Source organism: Muscardinus avellanarius, assembly GCF_963383645.1.
Source record: "Muscardinus avellanarius genome assembly, chromosome: 12".
NCBI classification, from domain to species: domain Eukaryota; kingdom Metazoa; phylum Chordata; class Mammalia; order Rodentia; family Gliridae; genus Muscardinus; species Muscardinus avellanarius.
Genome location: NC_137798.1, coordinates 30,095,702 through 30,118,285, shown reverse-complemented (window position 1 = coordinate 30,118,285; position 22,584 = coordinate 30,095,702). Strand labels below are relative to the sequence as shown.

Genomic DNA, 22,584 nt, shown 5'->3' with positions numbered 1-22,584 from the left:
CCCCAGGCCTTCCCTCTTACTATCCCTCCCCCTCGCTCGGATCCCTCTTCGGGCTCTTCTCACATTCGAGCCTGTTGGAGGAGCTCAGCCTATGGATCCCCCTTTCACTCCAAGCCTGGACTCGCCCCCCCACCCCGTCTTTGCCATAACCCCGCCCCTCTCCGAAGCACAGCCCCGTTTCCAGTCGACAGGGTCCCACTCTCAAGTCCCTCCCTCGGACAGCCCTTGGGCTGGCGACCCACCCAGCGCCGCCCCTTCTAGTGGCAACTGGCTGGGAATGGCTGGGGGAGTACCTAGGCTTGCGGCCCTCCAGGGGGAGGGGGCAAAGCAGAAAAGGGGCGGGGCTTAGGGGGGCGGGCCTGGACCTGGGGAGTGAAAGCGAAAGCCGGGCGGCTAGCCGGAGACCAGAGATTTTGCAAGTGGAGCAGCATGGCCAAGCCTTGTGCGGTGCGCCTGAGCGGGGAGGCTCGCAAACAGGTAACCAGGAGCCGGAGACCCTAAAGGGGACGGGGAGCCCTTTAATGGAGGCCACGCTGGGTGCGCCAGGGGACCAAGGCCGTGCCAGAGAACTCCTCCGGTCTTTCTGTTGCCTTTCACTTCTGCCGGGGATTCCCACATTTCTGCACTTGACCCAGTCTTCGCTTTGAGCAGGGGCTTCTGGGGGAAACTGGCTTGTGGGAAAGGCCTGAGACAGTTGGAGTGCACCCCGTTGCTGTTGATATCATACTCTTGACAACTGACACCCTTAACCAACATCCGGGTATTGCTGTCTGTGCAGGTGGATGTCTTCAGACAAAACCTTTTCCAGGAGGTAAGTCTGTCTGAACTCAAGCGATGTAACCCAGAAACTTACAGCAATATACTTGAGGGTCATAACCTCCTAGAGTGATCCTCAAACCCATCCTAGACTTGGTCTCTACTTCCCCTACCAAACACTCACCCAAGATGAGTTCCTAATGACTGATTTCCATCTTTTATCTGACCCCTCTTAAGACTCTTTCCCCTTCTGCTACTTCCCTCCTGTCTTGGATGGGGAGGGAAAGACAGCCACCAAAGCAGAATATCACAGCCCTAAACTTGGCTTTGCCAGGTACCAGCTTGGGCAGGTCTTTTCATTTCCAGGGCTTCAGTTTCCTCACTTATGTGTCTTGGACTTAATGATGTCCTAGGGCCTGTCCAGTCTCACTTCTCACACATATCATTAAGTGTCTTCCATGATTCCCCACCCTTGCGATGTAACCCACAGGCTGAAGAATTCCTCTACAGATTCTTGCCACAGAAAATCATATACCTGAGTCAACTCTTGCAAGTGAGTAGTGTGGGCCCTTTTTGCCCCACCCTATAGCCTCTCTCCCTCTCTTCTCCCCTTTCCCTCTGCTCTCTCTAGCTAACATCTGGGCTCAGCACAGAGAAAAATGTTGCGAATGGTGTACTGAGATGGTAGAATGGTTGGGCATGGCAGCACACACCTGTAATACTAGTACTTGGGAGGCTGAGACGGGAGGATTGCAGGTTTTCAGCCAGTCTCAGCAACTTAGTGAGGAGGCCCTGTTTCAAAATAAAAAGTAAAATAGCTGTGCATGGTGGTGTATGCTTGTAATCTCAGCACTTGGGAGGCTGAGACAGGAGGATCTCACAGGTTCAAAGTCAGCCTCAGCTACTTAGTGAGGCTCTCAGCAACTTAGACCGTTTCCAAATAAAGTATAAAACAGGTCTGGGAGTATAGCCTGGAGGTAGAAAAAGCTCCTGGTTCCACCCCCAGTACCACACACACACACACACACACACACACACACACACACACATAAATAAATAAAAAGTAAAATAGGGTTGGGTGTATAGCTCAGAGGTAGAGCACGCCTTGGTTCAATCCCTAGTACCCCCGCCCCATTAAAAAAGGCCAGGTATGGTGATGCATACCTGTAATCCAAGTACTTAGGAGGCTGAGACTGGAAGATTATGGGTTTGAGGCTTGCCTCAGCAACCTAGTGAGACCCTGTTTCAGAAACAAAAAGAGTAAAAAAGGGCTGGGGATGTAGCTCAGAAGTAGAGCACCACAGGGTTCAATCCCCAATTCCACACACAAAGGAAGAAAGAAAGAAAGAAAGAAAGAGAATGATAGGATGGTTTGAGTCCTGAGCCAAGGTTGGGAGACAAAGGGCAGATGGAATGTGTGGAGGGAGAGCCATGACTCAGGGTGAGGGGACAAGGCTGGGCAGCTGCTGACAGTGAGCTCTGTGCAGGAGGATTCCTTCAACGTAGCCGACCTGACTTCCCTCCGGGCACAACTGGACATCCCCATCCCAGACCCCCCACCCAAGGATGATGAGGTGAGGTATTGAGGGTGCAGGGCTCAAACTATAAACCCAATGATATGGTAGCCCTTTGATCTCCATGACTTTTCTAAAGCGACTTTCTCTTTCCTTGCCTTAGATGGAAACAGATAAGCAGGAGAAGAAAGAAGGTAATGGAGGAAAGGGTGACTAGGGAAGGGAAATGGCCCTTTGACTTGTGGATGAGAAAGGGCCCAAATCTCCTCTTTCTCACAGTCCCTAAGTGCGGCTTTCTCCCCGGGAATGAGAAGGTCCTGGCCCTGCTTGCTCTGGTTAAGCCAGAAGTCTGGACTCTCAAAGAGAAATGCATTCTGGTAAGCCTGGGAACTGAGGGAAGTGGGAAGAGAAAATAAGCAAGGCCAGGCCCCGGTCTCTTTCAGAGATGCAAGTTCTTAGCTCAGAGTCCTACTTCTTCCTGTGCCTTGGGTTTAGATCCCCTTTCCCCTTTATCATCATTTGCTAGACCTCTGGTATTACAATGGAAATCTCAAAATCAGAGACTATACTATATCCACCCATACAACCTCAGAACCTATTGCTGTACCAGGTCCACTGTGGAGGTGATATCATAGAGTGAGTTGGTCTAAAAGCATGGGCTTGCCGGGCGTGGTGGTGCACGCTTGTAATCCCAGTACTTGGGAGGCTGAGACAGGAGGACCGCGGGTTCCCAGCCAGTCTCAACTACTTAGTGAGGCCCTCCGCAACTTAGTGAGAGTCTGTTTCAAATAAAGAATAAAAATAGGGCTGGAGGTGTAGCTTGGAGGTAGAATTTCCTGGGTTCAATCTCCAGTACTGGAAAAAAAATTACGGGCTTTAACTGGGTATGGTGGTCCATACCTATAATCCCAGTACTTGAGAGGGTGAGACAGGAGGATTTCAGGTTTGAGGCCAGCCTAAGCAACTTGATGAGATCCTGTTTTGAAATAAAATAAATAAATAAAAAGGGCTGGAGGTTTAGCACAGAGGTAGAATACCCCTGAGTTTAGCCATATGTACCAAAAAGTAAAATAAAAATAAAAGCATGGGCCTTGGTGGGAAACTGGGTTCAAATCCTAATTCTCTAATCTAGATGATAACCTTAAGTCCTTCTATAACTCAGGGTACCATAAGAATATATACCTCATGCCGGGCGTGGTGGCGCACACTTGTAATCCCCGCGCTTGGGAGGCAGAGACAGGAGGATCGCGCAGGTTTGAAGCCAGCCGCGTGCGCTGGCTTAGGAGACCCTGTTTCCAAATAAAAAATGTAAAAATGGGTCTGGGAGTGTAGCCCGGAGGTAGAAGGGCTTCCAGGAACCCCAGTACCACAAAAAAAAAAAAGAATATATACCTCAGTTAAATGGGTACAATAAGCCAGGCGTGGTGGCCAACATGTGTAATCCCCGCGCTTGGGAGGCTGAGACAGGAGGATCGTGCAGGTTCGAAGTCAGCCTCGCTGGCTTAAGAGACCCTGTTTCCAAATAAAAATAATATAAAATAGGTTTGGGGGTGTAGCCCAGAGGTAGGGTTTCCAGGAACCCCAGTACCACCAAAAAAAAAAAAAAAATGGGTACAATAAGAATATATACTTTGGTTGTGGTAGAACAAGCCTGTAATCCCAGCTACTTGGGAAGCTGAGGCAGGGGGAGCCTGGTCAACTTCGTGAGATCTTGACTCAGAATAAAAACTGAAAAGGAGCTGGGCATGGTGGTGTGAGCTGAAATCCCAGTACTTTGGGAGGCTGAGACAGGAGGATCATAGGCTCACGACCAGCCTCAGCAACCTTGTGAGGCCCTCTGCAACTTATAGCTCAGAAGTAGAGTACCACCAAAAAAGAAAGAAAGAAAGAAAGAAAGAAAGAAAGAAAGAAAGAAAGAAAGAAAGAAAGAAGGGCTGGGGTGTATCTCAGTGGTAAAGCACGCCCAGGTTCAATCTCCAGTGCCCCACACACACACAGAATATATACACCTTGAAAGGTTGCTGTGATTAAGTGAGATAAATGATTTATAGCATAGTTAGTGCCTGACAATAGGTACTCAAATAAATATAGCTATAATTAGAGAGTAGCATAAAAGAAAACCCAGTAGGTTTGTTAAATGATTCCTCCCTTCAACATAGGTGATCACGTGGATCCAGCACCTGATCCCCAAGATTGAGGATGGAAATGATTTTGGGGTGGCAATCCAGGTAAGGAAAGGGTGAAAGTAGGGGGAGTCTTGGAAGTAAGATAAGAGCTAGACATGAGCCAGGAAGAAGACGGAGATGGTGAAGGAGGGAGGATATGAAGTGTTTTCTTTGCCTGCATGTCACCATAGGAGAAGGTGCTGGAGAGGGTGAATGCAGTCAAGACCAAAGTGGAAGCCTTCCAGACAACCATTTCCAAGTAAGGCAGCTGGAAACCTGCCTGGAGGCCTTGGGGGCATTTCTTTGGGCTTCTAAAGCCAGGCTGTATCATCAGGGTGAGGGGAGACTTTGGAAAGGGTGTGTGGATTTGAATATCTCACAGAACACAGATTTCAGTGATGTCCTCTTGCTTCTGGCAGGTACTTCTCAGAACGAGGGGATGCTGTGGCCAAAGCCTCCAAGGAGACCCATGTTGTGAGTGCATCGTCCACCAACCTTTTAGCTGAGGCTGGCTGGGGGGGGGGGGTAAGGGGAATGTGGGAATAGGTCCTCCTTGTCTTCTTCATGGCTTTCTCAGTGTGGAGAATATTAAGCTAAAATCATTGCCTATAAGAAAAAAGTAACAACAACAAAACAAAAAAAATGAGTGTTTAGGCAGGTGTGGCAGTGCACGCTTGTAATCCCAGCATTTGGGACACTGAGACAGGAGGATCACTGTTGGCGGACAGCCTCAGCTGCTTAGTGAGGCCCTTGGCAACTCAGTGAGACCCTGTTTCAAAAAATAAGGAATAATAATAGTGCTGGGGGTGTACCTCAGAGGTAGAATGCCCCGGGTTCCATCCCCAGTACTACAAAAAAAAAAAAAAAAAGAAAGAGTTTTTAAAAAGAAAATATATATTTAAAAAAAAAGAATTAAAAGCATTGCCTAGAAAAACTGACTTGGACTTCGACAACTTTGACACTTTCCTCTGCTTTGTCCTGTGGTATCCCATTTTTTGGTGCTGAGAAAGGGCTTATCTTCAAGTTACCTATTCCCTTTATGAGGAAATCAAACTACTAATCTAGCCCTCCTTGGGGCTGACTCAGCTTTGCCTCCCACATCCCAGATGGATTACCGGGCCTTGGTGCATGAGCGAGATGAGGCAGCCTATAGAGAGCTCAGGGCCATGGTGCTGGACCTGAGGGCCTTCTATGTGAGTGTGGAATAAGGTCTTGGGGGTGGGGATGGGGCAGAAGGCCAAAAACCTAACTTCTACTCTTCTGGCCCGCCTCTAGGCTGAGCTTTATCATATCATCAGCAGCAACCTGGAGAAAATTGTAAACCCAAAGGGTGAAGAGAAGCCATCTATGTACTGAGCCCAAGACTAGAAGGAAAATAAATAACCTATACTTTGGGTGGATTACCTCTGGTGTGTGCCATTGATTCAAAGCGCATTATTGAGGGCTAAAGGTGAATGGTGGTGGGAATGGGAAAAGGTTCCAGAAAGATAGACTGATTAGATGGCCATCCTGTTCCTAAGAAAAGAACAGGGTGGAAATTGTTACATGCTGTGTCAGCCATGCAGATAACCTACATTTGGAAATGTCGCAAGGTTATTATAATCCGGTGGTTTTATGAGTTCTTCATGGTAATGGTGACATTACCTTATAAGGAATAATCAGGCTTTGGATAGACAGGAGAAAGCTCTGTTTCTGAGATTCAGAAATGAAATAAGAGCCGGGCGTGGTGGCGCACGCTTGTAATCCCAGCATTCGGGAGGCTGGATCTGGAGGATCGTGGTTCGCGGACAGCCTCAGCTACTTAGTGAGGCCTCTGCAACTCAGTGAGACCCGGTTTCAAAATAAAGAATAAAAAATAGGGCAGGGGCTGTAGCTCGGAGGTCAAATGCCCCTGGGTTCCATCCCCAGACCCGCAAAAAAAAAAAAAAAAAAAAAGAAATGAAATAAGGAATAATCTTCATCGACTTCTTCTTAAGGGAAGGCAGGGGGAAAGCCCTTCAGACAGGAAAAGGAACTTTCCCACAGAACCTTATGGGAAGGGTGATTTATAAGCTTTTTTTTTTTTTTTTTTTTTGGTACTAGGACTTAACCTAGGAGTGTTCTACGTCTGAGCCACACCCTTAACCCACTTTATTAGCCAGGTCTCAATAAGGGTCTTGCTAAATTACTATGCTGGTCTCAAACCTGTGATCTCGTCTCAGGTTCCTAAGTACTGAGATCACTGGTATATGCCACTACACCTCACTTCTTTTTTTTTTTTCTTTTTGCGGGTCTGGAGATGGAGCCCAAGGGCATTCGACCTCCAAGCTCTACCCCCTATTTTTCTATTTTTTATTCTTTATTTTTGAGACAGGGTCTCACTGAGTTGCGGAGGGCCTCACTAAGTAGCTGAAACTGTCCGTGAACCGCGATCTAGTCTCAGCCTCCCGAATGCTGGGATTACAAGCATGCGCCACCACGCCCGGCCTTAAACCTCACTTCTGAGTCTGTTGTTTTTCTTTTGCCCCTTCATTCAGCCAATTGGAGTTTTTATATCTGCTTTCTAGAATTCAGCTCAGAGAAGCGATAAAGATAAGGATTCCTCCACAATGGTATTTGCTAGAGCTCCATTGGATTGTTCTTTTTTACTCCCTCTTTCTGTGGTACTGGGGATTGAGCCCAGGGGCATTCTCTCTCCACAGCAACATCCCCAGCTGCCCTCTTTTTTAAATTTTTGAAACAAGAGTCTTAGTTGGGTACATCACATCCGTCATCCCAGTACTTGGGAGGTTGAGACAGGAGCATTGTAGGTTCAAGGACAGCCTCAGTAAGTAGACTGAGACTCATCAACCTAGTGACACCTTGTTTCAAAATAAAATATAGCAGCCGGGTGCAGTGGCACTTGCTTGGAATCCCAGCATTTTGGAGGCTGAGACAGAAGGATCGTAGTTCACGGACAGCCTCAGCTACTTAGCAAGGCCCTTCACAACTCAGTGAGACCCTGTTTAAAAAAATAAAAAAGACTAAAAAAAAGGGGCTGGGGGTATAGTTCAAAGGTACAGTATCCCTGAGTTCTACCTCCAGTATCACACACACACACACACACACACACACACACACACACACACACACAGAAAGAATAAAAAATAGGCCTGGGGTTGTAGCTCAGAGGTAGAATGTGCCTGAGTTCCATCCCCAGTACCCCCAAAAAATAAAATAAAAAATATGGCTGGGGTGTGGTTTGGAGGAAGAATGCCCCTGGGTTTAGTCCCTAGTACCACCAAAATAAATAAGTAAACAAAGTTTTGCCAAGTTGCAGAGGTTCTTAGTAAATTACTGAAGTGAACCTCCAACCTGCAGTCCATCTGTCCCAGCCTCCCAAGTACTGGGATTACAGGTGTGTAATCACACCTGGCTCACTCGCGAGCAGCTCTCTCTCTCCCTGTCTCTCTGTGGTACTGGGGATTGAACTCAGGCTTCACCTGTGAGCTACACCCCCAGTTCTATTTTAGTGTTTAGTTTAAAACAGTTGCTAAATATCCAAGGCTGACCTTGAATTTGGTATTCTCCTGTCTCCGCTTCCCAAGTACTGGGATAACATGTGCATGCCACTAAACCTGGCTAGGATTGTTTTTTAATCCAGGGCCTTGTCCCATTTTAAAATATGGGGTAAGAATGTGCTCCATAATACTTAACAGTTTGGTAGTCTGTACCCATGCACATCTCTTTCATCCTTAAAGGACCATGGGCAGCAGATAATACATTACAGAAATCTAAGCCAGGCCTACTGGCGCACCCCTGCAATCCCAGTTTTTAAGAGGCTGAGGCTGAGACACGAAGATTGCAGGTTCGAGGATTTGCGAGCTTCTTAGCAACCTAGTGAAGCACTGTTTGAAAATAAAAAAGGCTGGGGGTATAGCCCAGAGGTAGAAGGCCCCTGGGTTTATTCTCCAGTACCCTACACACCCACACCCACACCCACCCACCAGTGTTCAGTACTACTCTACACACACACACACACACACACACACACACACACACACCAGTGTTCAGTACTACTCTACACACACACACACACACACACACACCAGTGTTCAGTACTACTCTACACACACACACACACACACACGTGTTCAGTACTACTCTACACACACACACACACCAGTGTTCAGTACTACTCTACACACACACACACACACACACACACGCACCAGTGTTCAGTACTACTCTACACACACACACACACACACACGGAAACCAAGGACCAGAAACCTGTAGTTGGGAAGGTAATGTTGTGCCTTGCTCTAAGTGCTTTGTTTTAAGTTAGATATTAAGACTTAGTTTAAGCTTTACTACTATGAAATATAATCATTAGGAAAATTAATAATTTCGTGCAGTTTTTAGAAACTACATTGTAATAAGTTTGATTCTATAAGTTTTATTCCAGTCTTAAATTCATGTGCTCCCCTTGAGATTTAAACCCAGGCACAGGTTGCAAAATAGTTTGTGGCCACTAAAGAACAATCAGTCTCCTGTGCCAGGGCTGCATACCTCAGATAAGGAATCGCCTGACCCAGACCCTTGTTATCCTAAAATTGTCGTATACGTTAATCTAAAGTGAAGAAATGTTATGATATGCCTTTAATCAAGGCTTAGGTTTTAGTCTGAATTAATAATATAGATGTGTTAAGATGGGACCAATGAACTAGCCTACCTTTAGAGATTGTACGTCAATAGAATTTAGCCCAGTCCTGAATAATGCTGACTCTATCCTAAAGCCTGTCTTCCTCAACAGTTTAAAAGAACAGCACTGGATGGGAGTAAGGAAGTGCCAGCCCAGAGCCTTGTGTCTAAACAAACATTCCATAGACAAGAGACCCTCTTCTGTGAGCCCCTGCAAACCCCTAAACATCTATGCAGTGTCAGACAAGTTAAACATAGAAGTTATAAATTCCAAAATGTCTGGGATATTGTAGCTTAGTCTAAAACACAGCACCCAAGCCTGCTTCCCCTCATCTCCTCTATTTAAGTAACAAATAACAGCTCAGGCGAGAAGCCCCTGCTGTCCTTGGGAGAGATGAGATGATAGCAGCAGCCCACTCACACACAGACACACACACACAGACACACACACACACACCCTATTTCAATCCTCATCATCTGGAAAAACATACCACGGATGCAGGACCCCATTCCCATGTTATGGTTGCTTTTAGGTATAAAGTGGCGAATAACTAAGGGTGGTAAAACAAAGTGACCTTGTATCATTAAGCTATATAATGATGTTGCTAACTGGAGACGGGGCCCATGCCATTTCTGCTGAGCCAGAGGTGCTTGGGTCCAGGTTCGAACCTGTAATCAAGTGTGGCTCTGTGGGCATAATTGGCTCTGGACAGTTTCTCACTGGCTAGAGTACAACAGTAACACAGCTCATTAGTTAAAACTGGTCTAGAGTGTAAGTAGAGCCACTCATTCTGCAACAGAGCAAGGCGGTGGGCTCGGGCCCCATCTACAAAGACCCAGCGCTCCCCATAGTCTACGGACAGCAGGTGGGCCCTCCACCCACTGGCTCTGTAGGGGTGGGGAATAAGGGCGGGCATAACAGGTAACCCGCGAAGCCAATCTGTGACCCAGAGCCTCAGTACTGTAGTTTGCTGTAAACCACGTGATTTTCTTTCATTCCTGTTCTTCCAGTTTGATTGAAACTAGGGCGGGGCAAGACTTGAACGCGGCCGCTGATTAGACAAAAAGAGAACCTCCAGACCTATCAGAGCAGCGCGTGGGCGGGACTCCGGGAGCCCGGCCTGGGCAGGCCCGGGGCGGGGCGGGTGGGGCGGGGCTCGCGGCCGCCGGGGAGGCGGGGCTCGGAGTCCGGGGAGGCGGGGCTCGGAGTCCGGGGAGGCGGGGCTCGGAGTCCGGGGAGGCGGGGCTCGGAGTCCGGGGAGGCGGTCGGGAGACTCTGGGCCGCGCCGGGGGCGGGCTCGGGGCTGAGGTCTCCGGGAGCCGGGGGCTGCCTTCCTCCCTGTCCGCGTCACCGTCCAACCTGAGCTGGGGGCGCCGGGAAAGCCAAGCTCGCTTGCGCCGGGCGGGGAACTCGCACCAACCCGGCTCTCTGCGCCCCGGCAGCCCCGCTCGGCGCCATGGGAGAGGTGGAGATCTCGGCCCGGGCCTACGTGAAGATGTGCCTGCACGCCGCGCGTTACCCGCACGCTGCGGTCAACGGGCTATTGCTGGCGCCAGCGCCGCGGCCAGGGGAATGCCTCTGCCTCGCCGACTGTGTGCCCCTCTTCCACAGCCACCTGGCCTTGTCCGTCATGCTGGAGGTCGCCCTCAACCAGGTGCCGCCGCTGGACACACGCCCTCCCCCACCGAGAAGCCCCTAATACCCTTAGCACAGGTACCCACAGAGCCAGCGGCACCGGGTAGTTACTGACGGCCCTTTCCCACGGCAGGTGGATGTGTGGGGCGCACAGGCGGGCCTGGTGGTGGCTGGGTACTACCATGCCAATGCAGCCCTGGACGACCAGAGGTGAGTGGGGTAGCCAGAGGCAGAAGGCAAACCGTTACGGTGGGCTCGGGGAGGGGTACAAATGAACCAAGGTCATCCCTTCCATCTTTTCTTCACTAAACAATTAGGAGCAGTATCTGTCTGCCAGGCACTGTGCTGGTTGTGGAGTGAGGAGATATAAAGATGACAGGGCAGTGCCCTGCCCTGGAGGAGCTGCGGTGGGGATGGGAAGGACAACTGTTTCAACAGGAACGGGCTGGTCTTGTTTTAACTGAGGTGCTGCAAGAACACAGAGGAACTTCAACCAGACGTGTATAGATCAAGTTAGAAATAATGCTTTGGAATTTGTTTTTCCCCCAATAAATATTTGACATCTTACTGTCTCCATACAAAGATCTACCTTACATTATAGTATTGTATAGTATATATTCATACCATACAGCTTTACATATGCATTTCATTAAACATTGAAAACAGCCGGGCGTGGTGGCGCACGCTTGTAATCCCCTGCGCTTGGGAGGCTGAGACAGGAGGATCGCACGGGTTCGAAGCCAGCCTCAGCTACTTAGTGAGGCTCTCAGCAACTTAGTGAGACCCTGCTTCCAAATAAAGTATAAAAAACGTCTGGGAGAGGCCGGGCGTGGTGGCGCACGCTTGTAATCCCCGCGCTTGGGAAGCAGAGACAGGAGGATCGCACAGGTTCGAAGCCAGCCACGCGTGTTGGCTTAGGAGACCCTGTTTCCAAATAAAAAGTGTAAAAATAGGTCTGGGAGTGTAGCCCGGAGGTAGAAGGGCTTCCAGGAACCCCAGCACCACCAAAAAAAAACAAACGTCTGGGAGTATAGCCTGGAGGTTCCACCCCCAGTAACACACACACACACACACACACACACACACACACACAGAACATTGAAAACAATGAAGTTGTCACCAATCTTTTTTCTGGTACTGGGAATGGAACTCAGGGGCATTCTACCCCTGAGCTATACCCCTGTCCTATTTTTTTATTTTGAAACAGGGCCTCATTAAGTAGCTGAGGCCGGCCACAAACCTGCGATCCTCCTGTCTCTGCCTCCCAAGTAGTGGAATTACAGTCGTGCCCATCATGCCCACCGTCTCCAGTTTTTTATTATGGAGACTGTTCTATTATTAGAGTTAACCCTTTTTTGCGGCACTGGAACTTGAACCCAAGACGTTCAACCTTTGAGCTACATCACAGCCTTTTTAATTTTTTTTTCTTTTTTTGGCACCGGTGTTTGAACCCAGGGACGTTCTACCTCTTAGCTGTATCCCAAAGCCTATTTTATTTTTATTTTGAAACAGGGTCTCACTAGTTTGATGAGAGTCTCACTACTTGCTGAGGCTGTCCTCAAGCCTGTGATCCTCTTGTCTCAGCCTCCCAAGTACTGGGATTACAAGCATGTGCCATCACACCAGGCTTAATTTTTGTTTTGAAACAGGGTCTTGCTAAGTTGCTGAGGGTTTTGCTAAATTGCTGAGGCTGGCCTTGAACCTGTTATCCTTCTGTCTCCACCCTCTTTTATTCTTTATATGGAAATAGGGTCTGCTAAATTGCTGAGGCTGGCTTTGGGATTCAGCTTCCCAAATACTGGGATTACAGGTGTGCAACACCACGCCCAGCTGAGTAAATTTTTTTTTAATTTTTGTGGTACTGGGGAATTAACTCAGAGGCTTTTATTTTCAAGCTAAACCCCCAGCTGTATTTTATTTATTTGGAAATAGTGTCTCGCAAGGTAGATGAGAATTTTACTACTAGCTGAGGCTGTCCTAGAACCTGCAATTCTCCTGTCTCAGCCTCCCAAGCGCTGGGATTACAAGCATGTGCTACTACGCCCTGAGGATCCCACAGGCTTGTAGCCAGCCTCAGCAAGTTGGTGAAACCCTGTTTCCAAATAAAGTATAAAATAGGTCTGGGAGTATAGCCCAGAGGTAGAAAAGCCCCCGGGTTCTACTACCAGTACCACACACAAAACAATTCTTTAGAAATGGAAATTTTTGTTAGCATAAATATAGTATAGTTTCAGTTTGGATAGTTATGCCAGATTACCCTTCAAAAAGACCACTTTTGATTTCCAGTCTCACCAGCAGTGTCTGAGCACCTGTTTCCCACAGCACTCAAGCATCATCAATCGTGCACCAAGCATGAAGCAGGCCCAACTCCCCCAGGCCAGCTACAGAGAAAGGCCACAACTGTGCCCACAGCTATGAGACCTGGGAGGCCCAGCTCGGATGGATGGGGTCTGCCCACAGTAGGCTCCTCACTCCTCTGATCTTCCCTCTACACAGCCCTGGGCCCCTGGCCTTGAAAATTGCTGGGCGAATTGCAGAATTCTTCCCCGACGCAGTACTTATTATGGTAAGGCTTGGGCTTCAAGGTGAGGAGGTGGACAGAAAGTAGGGAGAGGGGTCCCTAAGACTCCCACCTGCCATTCTTTGCCCACCCAGTTGGATAATCAGAAATTGGTGCCTCAGCCTCGTGTGCCTCCAGTCATCGTCCTGGAGAACCAAGGTCTCCGCTGGGTCCCAAAGGACAAGAACTTGTGAGTGTCCCACTCCCTCTACCTCTGCTCAGCAGCCCAAGGCTCCTGGGCCTTCTCTGCCCTAGCTCCTGCACCAGGGCTCCTTCTCCAGACCCGACTGTAAAGTCTCTGTCTAGCCCCACTGCCCACTGACTTCCATGGAGCTTTCCGTTTCAGAGTGATGTGGAGAGACTGGGAAGAATCGCGGCGGATGGTGGGAGCACTCCTGGAGGGCCGGGCCCACCAGCACCTTGTGGATTTTGACTGCCACCTTGATGACATCCGGCAGGATTGGACCAACCAGCAGCTCAACACCCAGATCGCCCAGTGGGTTGGTCCCACCAATGGAAATGCCTGAGCTAAGGCCAGGGGGGTCAGGAGCCAATAAAGAGACTTGGGCTAGTGGACAACGGTATGAACTATATTTATTGTGCCTGGGAGGCAAAGTGAGGGAGAAACCTCAACAGTAAGAAGGTAGGGCGAAGTCTGGAGTCCCTGGTCCAAAGCAGGAAGGTCCGCTATATTCGTCACAGATCGAGAGAGGCTCTCAGTAGATCATCCCCTTTGTCTCTCCACGGGGCTTCTTGAGCTTCTCAAAGTTCTTCAGGATGATGTCATATAACACAGCCTATAGGGCCGGGGAGGAGCGGAGGTCAGCCACAGGCCCCAGTGATCCTGTGCCCCAATTCTAGCCTTGTGGAGAGGCCGAGCTTTGTCATCCTTCACCCACAGCCTGCAGGGCCAGGGAGTGGGTGGCCTGGGAAAGATGCCTCTGCCCGCCCCTGCCCAGCCCTCTTCTCACATAAGCATTGCGGATCTCCATGACCATCAGCCGGATGTCCCGGTACTCTGCCTCATCCAGCTCATGCACCAGCTGCCGATAATCACCCTGTGGAAACTCTGGGTCAGGCCTGACTCAAAATGTGTCCTTCCCCCAGGGACCCTGACCTGGGCATCACCTACCACATGGGGCTGCTTGGCTGCTTTGGCTACTGCATCACCGCGCTCAGAGAAATACCTGTGAGAAGGAGAAGCAGTGTTATGGACTGGAGCAGAAGCGGGGTGCCCAGTTCTCCATCCCAAAACAAAGGCAGAGTGTGTGTGTGGGGTGCAGGTGATCGGTCACTCACTTAGAGATTTGAGTGTGGAAGCCTTCCAGCTTGGTGTGTAGGCTGGTCATCAGCTCAAACACTTTCTCCTGGGGACAGAAAGCAGGGTGTCGGGGGACGGTGGAAGGGAGCATAGGCTACACTGGAGGTTAGCAGAGTGGGGGTCAATGCCATTACCTGGACAGCCACTCCAAAATTATTCCCATCCTCGATCCGAGGTATCTGTAGCTGCAACCAGGTAGTAACCTGGGAAAGAATGGCATCAAAGCCAATCAGCCCCCAACCAACTCCCAGATTCCTATCTTCCCTGGTTCCCCTGCCCATGTTAGATAGAGGGATGCCAAGTCCATCTTGAGCCCCAGGGCCTGGACTCCTGCTAAGACCTGGAAGGTCCCTTGCCCTAACTGGCAGGGACAAGAGGACAAAGGGTAAGACAGGAAGCCTGGAGGAAATAGGACTCGCCAGGTTGAGCTGCTCAATGACATCCTTGATCTCGGGCTTCAGGCGCTGCAGGAGGACCACGATCTTCTCATTGCAGTTCACTGGGCCGCAGGGAGGACCTAGAGAGTGGGAAATGGGTCAGTTATGAGTGAAAAGGAATCCTTAGGAAGGAGCTCCTGCGGCTTCTACCTTGAGTTTCAAGTACCTTTGTCTTCATCTTCCCCTTTTTTCTTTTCATCCTTGTCTTCCTTCTGCAAGGAGAGAAGAGCTCATGGGGACAGGACTGAGGCTGATCTCCCCGAGCACTCCCTCCTCCCAGGTCGCCTGGCTTGCCTCTTGCTGTTTCTTCCTCTCCTCCTTCTCTTTGTCCTTGGCTGGATCAGGCACTGGGATGTCCAGTGGGGCCTTCAGATTGCTCAAGTCGGCTTCGTTGAGAGCTGGCTCCTGGTGTAGGGTGGGAAAAGGGCTGGGGATGAGGGGTGCCCCTCTCATCTGGCCTCGTGGCTCCCCGGACTCTAGCTCCCTACCCTTTACCTTTAAAAATGCATCCAACTCAGAAATCTTCTTGGGAAAATAGCTCCCGAGCAGGTTCTCTGCCTGTGTGTAAAGTGAAGGTGGAAGAGGATGGGGGTCAGAATCGGATGCCCCCCCCCCCCCAGGGCAGTGAGGCAGGGCTGACGCTGCCCAGCAAGGGAGGGCTGAACAGGTAGGAGTCGGGTAGGGGTGGGGGTGCGGATGGGGCAAGTCTTACCTTGGTACACAGGTCTTTACGAAACACATCCACCTGTGGGGCACAGGCAACCCTTCAGAAACATGGCTTTGAGGCCCTGTGCCTTTGGGGACGGTTCCCTTAGGGCTCTGTAGGGCCTGACCCAGGGAAGGGTGGAGTGGATCTCTCTAGGGCCACACCTGAAGGAAGGCGAGATGGGTCCCTGTAAGGGTGTACTCCCGTGGTGAAGGAGTGAATGTGCAGACCTGGATCTGGGGAGGGTGGGATGGATCCCCGTGGGACTGATCTGGGGGTGTTCATGAGTGGTTCATAAGAGAACATCTCTGGGGTCTCTGGGCTGGGAGAGGGGTGTTAACTGAGGCCTCTGCGAGTGGGCGGGGACGAGTGTCCCGTGGAGTGGCCTCTGGGGCCCTTCCTAGGGAAAGGCCCGAGTGGCTGGCGAGGGCAGCTCCGGCACCGGTCTGTGTGGCCGGGGCTCGGGCCAGCGGACTCCCCGGCACGCCGGCTCTCCGCTTCACCTCCCGCGGCTGCAGCCCGGCCCCTCGCCTCGCCTCGCCCCGCTTCGCCTCGCCTCGCCCCGCCCGGGGGCGCAGGTGCACGGGACGCCGAGGCTCGGCGGCCAGACCCCCACTCGGGCCGGGGGCCCGGGGCGGGTCCGCGGAGCCCCCAGCCCCTCGAGCCACGCCCCCGTGGCGGGCCCCGGGGAACCCGCCGCGCTCACCTTGGCTTGGGCGTCGGGCTGGACGCTGAGCGTGGCCATGGCGGGGCGAGGGGCCTGGGCCCGCGAGGAGCGGGAGTGGGCTGGGGAAGGGAAAGCGAAAGCGGTGCGGCCGCGGCCTCCCCGGGCAGGGGGCGGGGGCCGGCGGGGCGGGGCGCCGGCCCCCCTGCAGCCCCGCGCCGCCCCGGCCCCGCCTGCCGGCCCGCCCCGGCCGTGACGGGCGTACCTGGGGCTCTTCCGTCTTTTCTGAGATAGACCGAGACCCGGCCTCTCTTCCCTAGCCTTGTCAGAGCGGTCGCCTGGCTCTGCGACCCCCAAAGCCAGCACCACCCCCTCCAAGCCTTGCTCAGCCCCCGCCGACCCGGTCCTCTGCCGCCTGCTCCCCCGAGGCAGCGGGCTCTCGCCTCCCTTAGGTAAAATTCAAAGGCCCTTCCTTCGAGCCCTGCCCGGCACCTGGCATGTCCTGCGGCTTTCCCTCTCATTCACTGTGCCTGCAAATCCTTGGGCTTTCCATTTGTGTCTCAGGGGCTTGGGATTCATGCCTGCTCCCGGGACTTTGTCCTTGAGAAACCCTTTGCCTGAAACACCCTTCTCCTGGGTGTCAGCATTCAGCTCTCAGCTCAGATGTCATCTCTTCAGAGAGAACATCTTCCATCATCCTTTATAAAGTACCTCCCTCCAAGTCTCCATTATAATAGTCTGTTTATTCCTTCATAGCATTTCTCTCTTTGATATTAGCCCGTTATTTTTATATTTATTTATTTACTTATTTAATTTGCGGTACTGGGGATGGAACCCAGGGGCATTCTACCTCTGAGCTACACCTCAGCCCTCTTTTTTTTTTTTTTTTTTTTTTTTTTTTTGTGGGTCTGGGGATGAAACCCAGGGGCATTCTACCTCCAAGCTACACCCCTTCCCTATTTTTTATTCTTTATTTTGAAACAGGGTCTTATTAAGTTGCAGAGGGCCTCACTAAGTAACTGAGGCTGTCCTCCAAAGGTATCCTCTGGTTTCAGCCTCCCGAATGCTGAGATTATAAGAGTGGGCCGGCTCCCAGCCCTTTCCTTTCTTCCTTCCTTTCTTTCTTTTTCTTTCTTTTGGTACAGGGGATAGAACACAGGGTCATTCTACCTCTGAGCCTCACCCCCAGCCCTATGTTTTATTCTTTATTTTTGAAACAGGGTCTCACTATGTTGCAGAGGGTCTCACTAACTTGTGGAGGGCCTCACTAAGTATCTGAGGCTGTCTGCAAACCACGATCCTCCTGTTTCAGCTTCCTGATTGCTGGGTGATTGTGCCACCATGCCCGACTATTCTTTATTTTGAAACAGGATCTCACTAAATTGCAAAGGGCCTCAGCTGAGGCTGTCTGTGAACCATGATCCTCCTGTCTCAGCCTTCCAAACACTGGGATCACAAGTGCACACCACCACATCCAGCTCCAGCCCTATTTTCTTTCTTTTCTTTTCTTTTTTTGTGGTACTGGGGGTGGAACCCAGGGGCTTTTCTACCTCTGGGCTATACTCCCAGACCAATTTTATACTTTATTTGGAAACAGGGTCTCACTAAGTGTCTGAGAGCCTCACCAAGTAGCTAAGGCTGGCTTCGGACCTGCAAGATCTTCCTGCCTCCCAAGTGCTGGGATTACAAGCATGTGCCACCACGCCTTCTTCCAGCCCTATTTTTATTTATTATTTTGAAATAAGGTCTCACTAAGTTGCAGAGAACCTCACTAAGTAGCTGAGGCTGGCTGCAAACATTTGATTCTCCTGTCTCAGCCTCCCAAGCACTAGGATTACAAGCGTGAGTACCACGCCTGCCTATTTATGTTATTAATTTATTTATTTATTTATTTATTTATTTATTGTGGTGCTGGGGATTAAACCCAGAGGCATTCTACCTTTGAGCTACACCTCCAGCCTGATCTCATTTCTTATTTGGAAACAGGGTCTTGCTAGGTAGATGAGAGTCTTACTACTTGCTAAGGCTGTCCTTAAGCCAGTGGTTCTCCTGTTTTAGCCTCCCAAGTACAGGGATTACAGGCTTGTGCCACCATGCCTGGCTTATTTTATTCTTTTATTTTGAAATAAGTTCTCAGTAAGTTGTGGAGGGCCTCACTAAGTTGCTGAGGCTGGCCATGAACTTTCATTCCTCTTATCTCAGCCTCCTAAGTACCAGGATTACAAGCATGTGCCACCATGCCCAGCTCCTCAAACCATCTAAAATATGTAAAAACCAGCTAGTGCATTGGCACATGCCTCTAATCTCAGTTCAAGGCCAGTCTGGGCAACATAATTAGACCCTGTCTCAAAATAAAAGGGTTGGGGAAGAAGCTCAGTGACAGAGTGCCCCTGAGTTAAATCCCGTGTAATAAATAAATGCTATTCATAACTCGGAGGTCATACAAAAACTGGCCACAGGAGGGCTGTTTACTAATCTTTGGTTTATAATCTTTTTTTTTTTTTTTTGGGTGGGTCTGGGGATGGAACCCAGAGGCATTAGACCTCCAAGCTACACCCCTTGCCCTGTTTTTTATTATTTATTTTGAAACCGGGTCTCACTGAATTGCAGAGGGCCTCACTAAGTAGCTGAAGCTGGCCGTGAACCATGATCCTCCTGTCTTAGCCTCCCAAATGCTGGGATTACAAGCGTGCGCCACCACACCCGGCTATGGTTTATAATCTTGACTCCTCTATTTGTTAACTGTGAACAAGTTTCCTTCCTTCCTTCCTTCCTTCCTTCCTTCCTTCCTTCCTTCCTTTTTTGTTGGAACTGGGGATTGAACCCAGGGGGCATTCAATCTCTGAGCTATGCCTACCCCAGCCCTATTTTTTAATTCTTTTTGGTGGTACTGGGAGTAGAAGCCAGAGGCTTCCTACCTCCAGGCTATACTCCCAGACCTATTTTATATTTTATTTTGGAAACAGGGTCTCACTAAATTGCTGAGAGCCTTCTTCTTCTTTTTTTTTTTTTTTTTTTTTTTAACTTGTGTAGGGCCTCAGTAAGTACCTGAGGCTGGCTGAGAAGCTGCAATCCTTCTGTCTCAGCCTCCCAAGTACTGGTATTACAATCACGCACCCCCCATGCCCAGCATGAACAAGTTTCTTAACCTCTGTGCCTCAGTTTTGGCAACTGAATACTACTTAGAATACTTTAGAATACTACCAAGCCTGCCGGGCGTGGTGGCGCACGCTTGTAATCCCCGCGCTTGGGAGGCTGAGACAGGAGGATCGCACGGGTTCAAAGCCAGCCTCAGTTACTTAGTGAGGCTCTCAGCAACTTAGTGAGACCCTGTTTCCAAATAAAATATAAAAAAGATCTGGAAGTATAGTCCGGAGGTAGAAAGCCTCTGGGTTCCACCCCCAGTACCACCAAAAAAAAAAAAAAAAAAAAAAAAAAAAAAAAATTAAATAAACAAATAAACCATCCTACTACTAAGCCTAGCTCATAGTGCTGTTGTTGGGAGGACTAAATGCATTAACGTGTACAAAGAACTTACAGACACTTAGAGTGCCTGGTCCAAGTGTTTGCTCTTATTATTTATGTATTAATCACCTGCCTCCTCCACTTAGCTCATAAGCCCCCAAATAGCAGAAACCTTGTTCGTCTTATTCACACAACATGGAACTATGCTTGGCTCAATAAACATTTGTTACATGAGCACACACAGATGCCCTGATGAGGAGACAGAGGCAGGAAGGATCCTGTGTGGAGGCCCTTGAGGAAGGTGGAGGGGAGAGTCAATGGTGACGGCAGAAAACAAACGCAGTGACTGGCGAGGAGCCCTGCTCAGGCAGGAGGACGCCCACACCTAAGGCACTGTTATCCGCTTTAGCAGCCCCATTCCTTAGCATCAGAGCCCCAGATAGGTGGAAGTCTGAAGATGGGGAACTGAAAGGACAGCAGGAGGATGGAGGTCATGTACAAGGAAGAACTTGCGAGGCTGGTGGCAGCGAGGAGTGGCTGAGGAGCCCCAGTGACAACGACCCCCTTGCTTACCCTTCCCACCCTTGCCAGGACCCCAAGGACTGAGCAGAGCTAGAGGCACGCCTGACGTGCTTTATTTCCTTCAGTTATGCTTGCGGCTGGAGCGGGGCCGTGGGAAAAGCCCATGGCCTGGACTCCCTGGTGACCAGGGCTGATGATACCAGCTGCCATAGGTGAGGTACCAGGCAAAGGTGCCTACGGCGGCGCCCACCACCTTGTGAGTGTACTGGTGGAAGTAGATGACCGTGCAGAGCAGCAAGAAGTTCCAGAGGCCCAGCAGCAGCACGTTGAGCAGGAAGACGAGGCGCAGGGGGGCGCCAGCTGGCAGCCCGTGGGCCAGGTACTTGGCGAACACTGCGGCCTCCTCGGCCATGAGCAGGCAGCAGAAGGTGAGCAGGAAGGTGTGGGAGGAGACGGTGTAGCCTCGCCACTGGTGGCCGGCCGCCAGGCAGCTGCGGCGGTCGGGCAGCTCATGGAGCAGCAGGCCCTGGGGCAGAGGCTCGAAGCAGGAACCCGTCAGGTCCTCGATGAGCAGGAAGGCCCGCCCGGCCCCCCGCCACACCGCGGCCCCCACCACCAGTCTGCTCAGGTGCCTGGCCGTCACCGCCACGCGCCGCGTAGCCAGGAACACCACCAGCAACACAAAGCCCCCCAGGAAGGTGCATGTCCAGCCCCACGCCGAGTTCACGAACTTGCTGTGGGCAGAGAAGAGGGAAGGCTATTGGGGCTTCTTGCTTGCCCTCTCATGGCTTCTGGCGGCTCCGTCCCCAATCCTACACATCATCGCTGGTCTCTTCTCCACGGTCTTTACTCCTGCTCCCCCACCCCACTCCTGCCATCTCCTCTGGGGACTGTGGGGCATCCTAGGGTCCACACCTCTACAGCCCTACTCCTGACTTCCCCTGGCTCTCCTCCCCTCCCCCTCCCCCTGACCTTCTCTTTGACCTCCTAGCCTATTTTTAGTGTTCGGACTGACAGGAAGAAGAAGCTTGGAGAACAGAAGGGGGGATCCCAGAGCACAGGGAGCGGGCTCCCACGGCCCTGAGCAGACTCACATGTTGAAGAAGTTGCCGTGGCTGGCGAAGATAGTCCGAGAGTTGACGTGGAACTGCAAAAGGGGCCCAAAGATGACCACTGCGGCCAACCAAGCATGGTAGAGGCGCCGTAAGCAGGGGCTGCCCAGGAGGCGGGCGGCCTGTTCACTTCCAAAGTACAGCAAGGCGGAGGCCACCCAGAGCAGCACCTTGGCCAGGCAGCCCAGCAGGACCCGGACTCGGGCCCCCGGCCCTGCCCCCACCACTGGCCCCCGTTCCATGTTCCCTCCCCTCCCCACTAACTGCCTGCTCTGCTGGGCAGCTGAGGAGGGGCTGATGGGCCCCCCTTCCCCGGGGCAAGGACAGGCAGTGACAGGTGTGGAAGACACAGGGCAGAGCCCTGCTGGCAGCTGGCGGGCGGGGGAGGGGGCAGGGGACAGTAAGGGGCCAGGGTGGAGGGCTGGCGACTCAGCAGGGTCCTGGCCTTGGGTGTGCAGGACTGTGTCCTGACAGCAGCCTGTGTCCTTTCCCCTTAGTCCTGTGTCCTCAGCTCCATCTCCGTTCTAGTTCATGTCTCAGGACCAGGCGTACTGTTCAGGGCTGTCCTTGTACACAGCCTGCTTGATCGGCCTGCCTAAATCTGTTTATATTTTTATTTTATTTATTTATTCACGCTAGGGGTTGAATTCAGGGCATTCTTGCTTCAAGCTACGACCTCAGGCCATTTTTATTTTTCATTTTGAAGCAGCGTCTGGTTAAGTTGCTGAGAGTCTTCACTAAGTTGCTGAGGTTGGGCTCAGACCTGTGATTCTCCTAGCTCAGCTTTCCAAGTACTAGGATTATAGGCAAGTGCCACATACCCTGCTCAGCCTTGATTTGCTCAGCCTAAGTCCCTATACCTTCTCCCCAACTCCACCACGTTTTTGTTCCATGGGGAAATCAGAGATCATGAAGTTAAAAATAACCAAACCTTGAGCCGGGCGTGGTGGTGCACCCTTGTAATCCCTGCGCTTGGGAGGCTGAGACAGGAGGATCGCACAGGTTCGAAGCCAGCCTCAGCTACTTAGTGAGGCTCTCAGCAACTTAGTGAGACCCTGTTTCTA

General features: G+C 51.0%; 4 protein-coding genes across 6 annotated transcripts; 2 read left to right on the top strand and 2 right to left on the bottom strand.

Annotated features, from left to right (window-relative positions):
- Positions 1–429: 429 nt before the first annotated feature.
- On the top strand, positions 430–5,791 carry PSME2 (proteasome activator subunit 2; the record flags this gene model as incomplete). Its single annotated transcript, XM_080708076.1, has 11 exons — positions 430–477; positions 779–811; positions 1,247–1,309; positions 2,244–2,330; positions 2,434–2,464; positions 2,550–2,647; positions 4,430–4,498; positions 4,627–4,694; positions 4,855–4,909; positions 5,542–5,628; positions 5,711–5,791. 11 exons carry the CDS (start codon positions 430–432, stop codon positions 5,789–5,791), a joined length of 720 nt encoding a protein of 239 aa, XP_080564202.1.
- A 4,730-nt stretch (positions 5,792–10,521) lies between these two features.
- EMC9 (ER membrane protein complex subunit 9) lies at positions 10,522–13,820 on the top strand (the record flags this gene model as incomplete). 2 transcript variants are annotated; one of them, XM_080707878.1, is made up of 5 exons in its annotated part: positions 10,522–10,752; positions 10,867–10,943; positions 13,230–13,299; positions 13,389–13,483; positions 13,640–13,820. In XM_080707878.1, exons 1-5 carry the CDS (start codon positions 10,555–10,557, stop codon positions 13,818–13,820), a joined length of 621 nt encoding a protein of 206 aa, XP_080564004.1. In that variant the 5' UTR covers positions 10,522–10,554. The 2 variants fall into 2 exon arrangements, with proteins under 2 accessions (XP_080564004.1, XP_080564005.1); XM_080707879.1 differs by lacking the exons at positions 13,230–13,299; positions 13,389–13,483.
- Positions 13,821–14,009: 189 nt separating this feature from the next.
- Positions 14,010–16,502, bottom strand: PSME1 (proteasome activator subunit 1; the record flags this gene model as incomplete). Of its 2 annotated transcripts, none has more annotated exons than XM_080707747.1 (11): positions 14,010–14,090; positions 14,265–14,351; positions 14,426–14,480; positions 14,593–14,660; positions 14,749–14,817; positions 15,034–15,131; positions 15,218–15,263; positions 15,346–15,456; positions 15,547–15,609; positions 15,764–15,796; positions 16,464–16,502. In XM_080707747.1, 11 exons carry the CDS (start codon positions 16,500–16,502, stop codon positions 14,010–14,012), a joined length of 750 nt encoding a protein of 249 aa, XP_080563873.1. The 2 variants fall into 2 exon arrangements, with proteins under 2 accessions (XP_080563873.1, XP_080563874.1); XM_080707748.1 differs by having other exon boundaries at positions 14,593–14,621.
- Positions 16,503–20,529: 4,027 nt separating this feature from the next.
- On the bottom strand, positions 20,530–21,904 carry FITM1 (fat storage inducing transmembrane protein 1; the record flags this gene model as incomplete). Its single annotated transcript, XM_080707271.1, has 2 exons — positions 21,503–21,904; positions 20,530–21,142 (listed from the first exon to the last, which is right to left on the bottom strand). The coding sequence occupies exons 1-2, from the start codon at positions 21,760–21,762 to the stop codon at positions 20,530–20,532; spliced, it is 873 nt and encodes a 290-aa protein (XP_080563397.1). The 5' UTR covers positions 21,763–21,904.
- Positions 21,905–22,584: the final 680 nt, after the last annotated feature.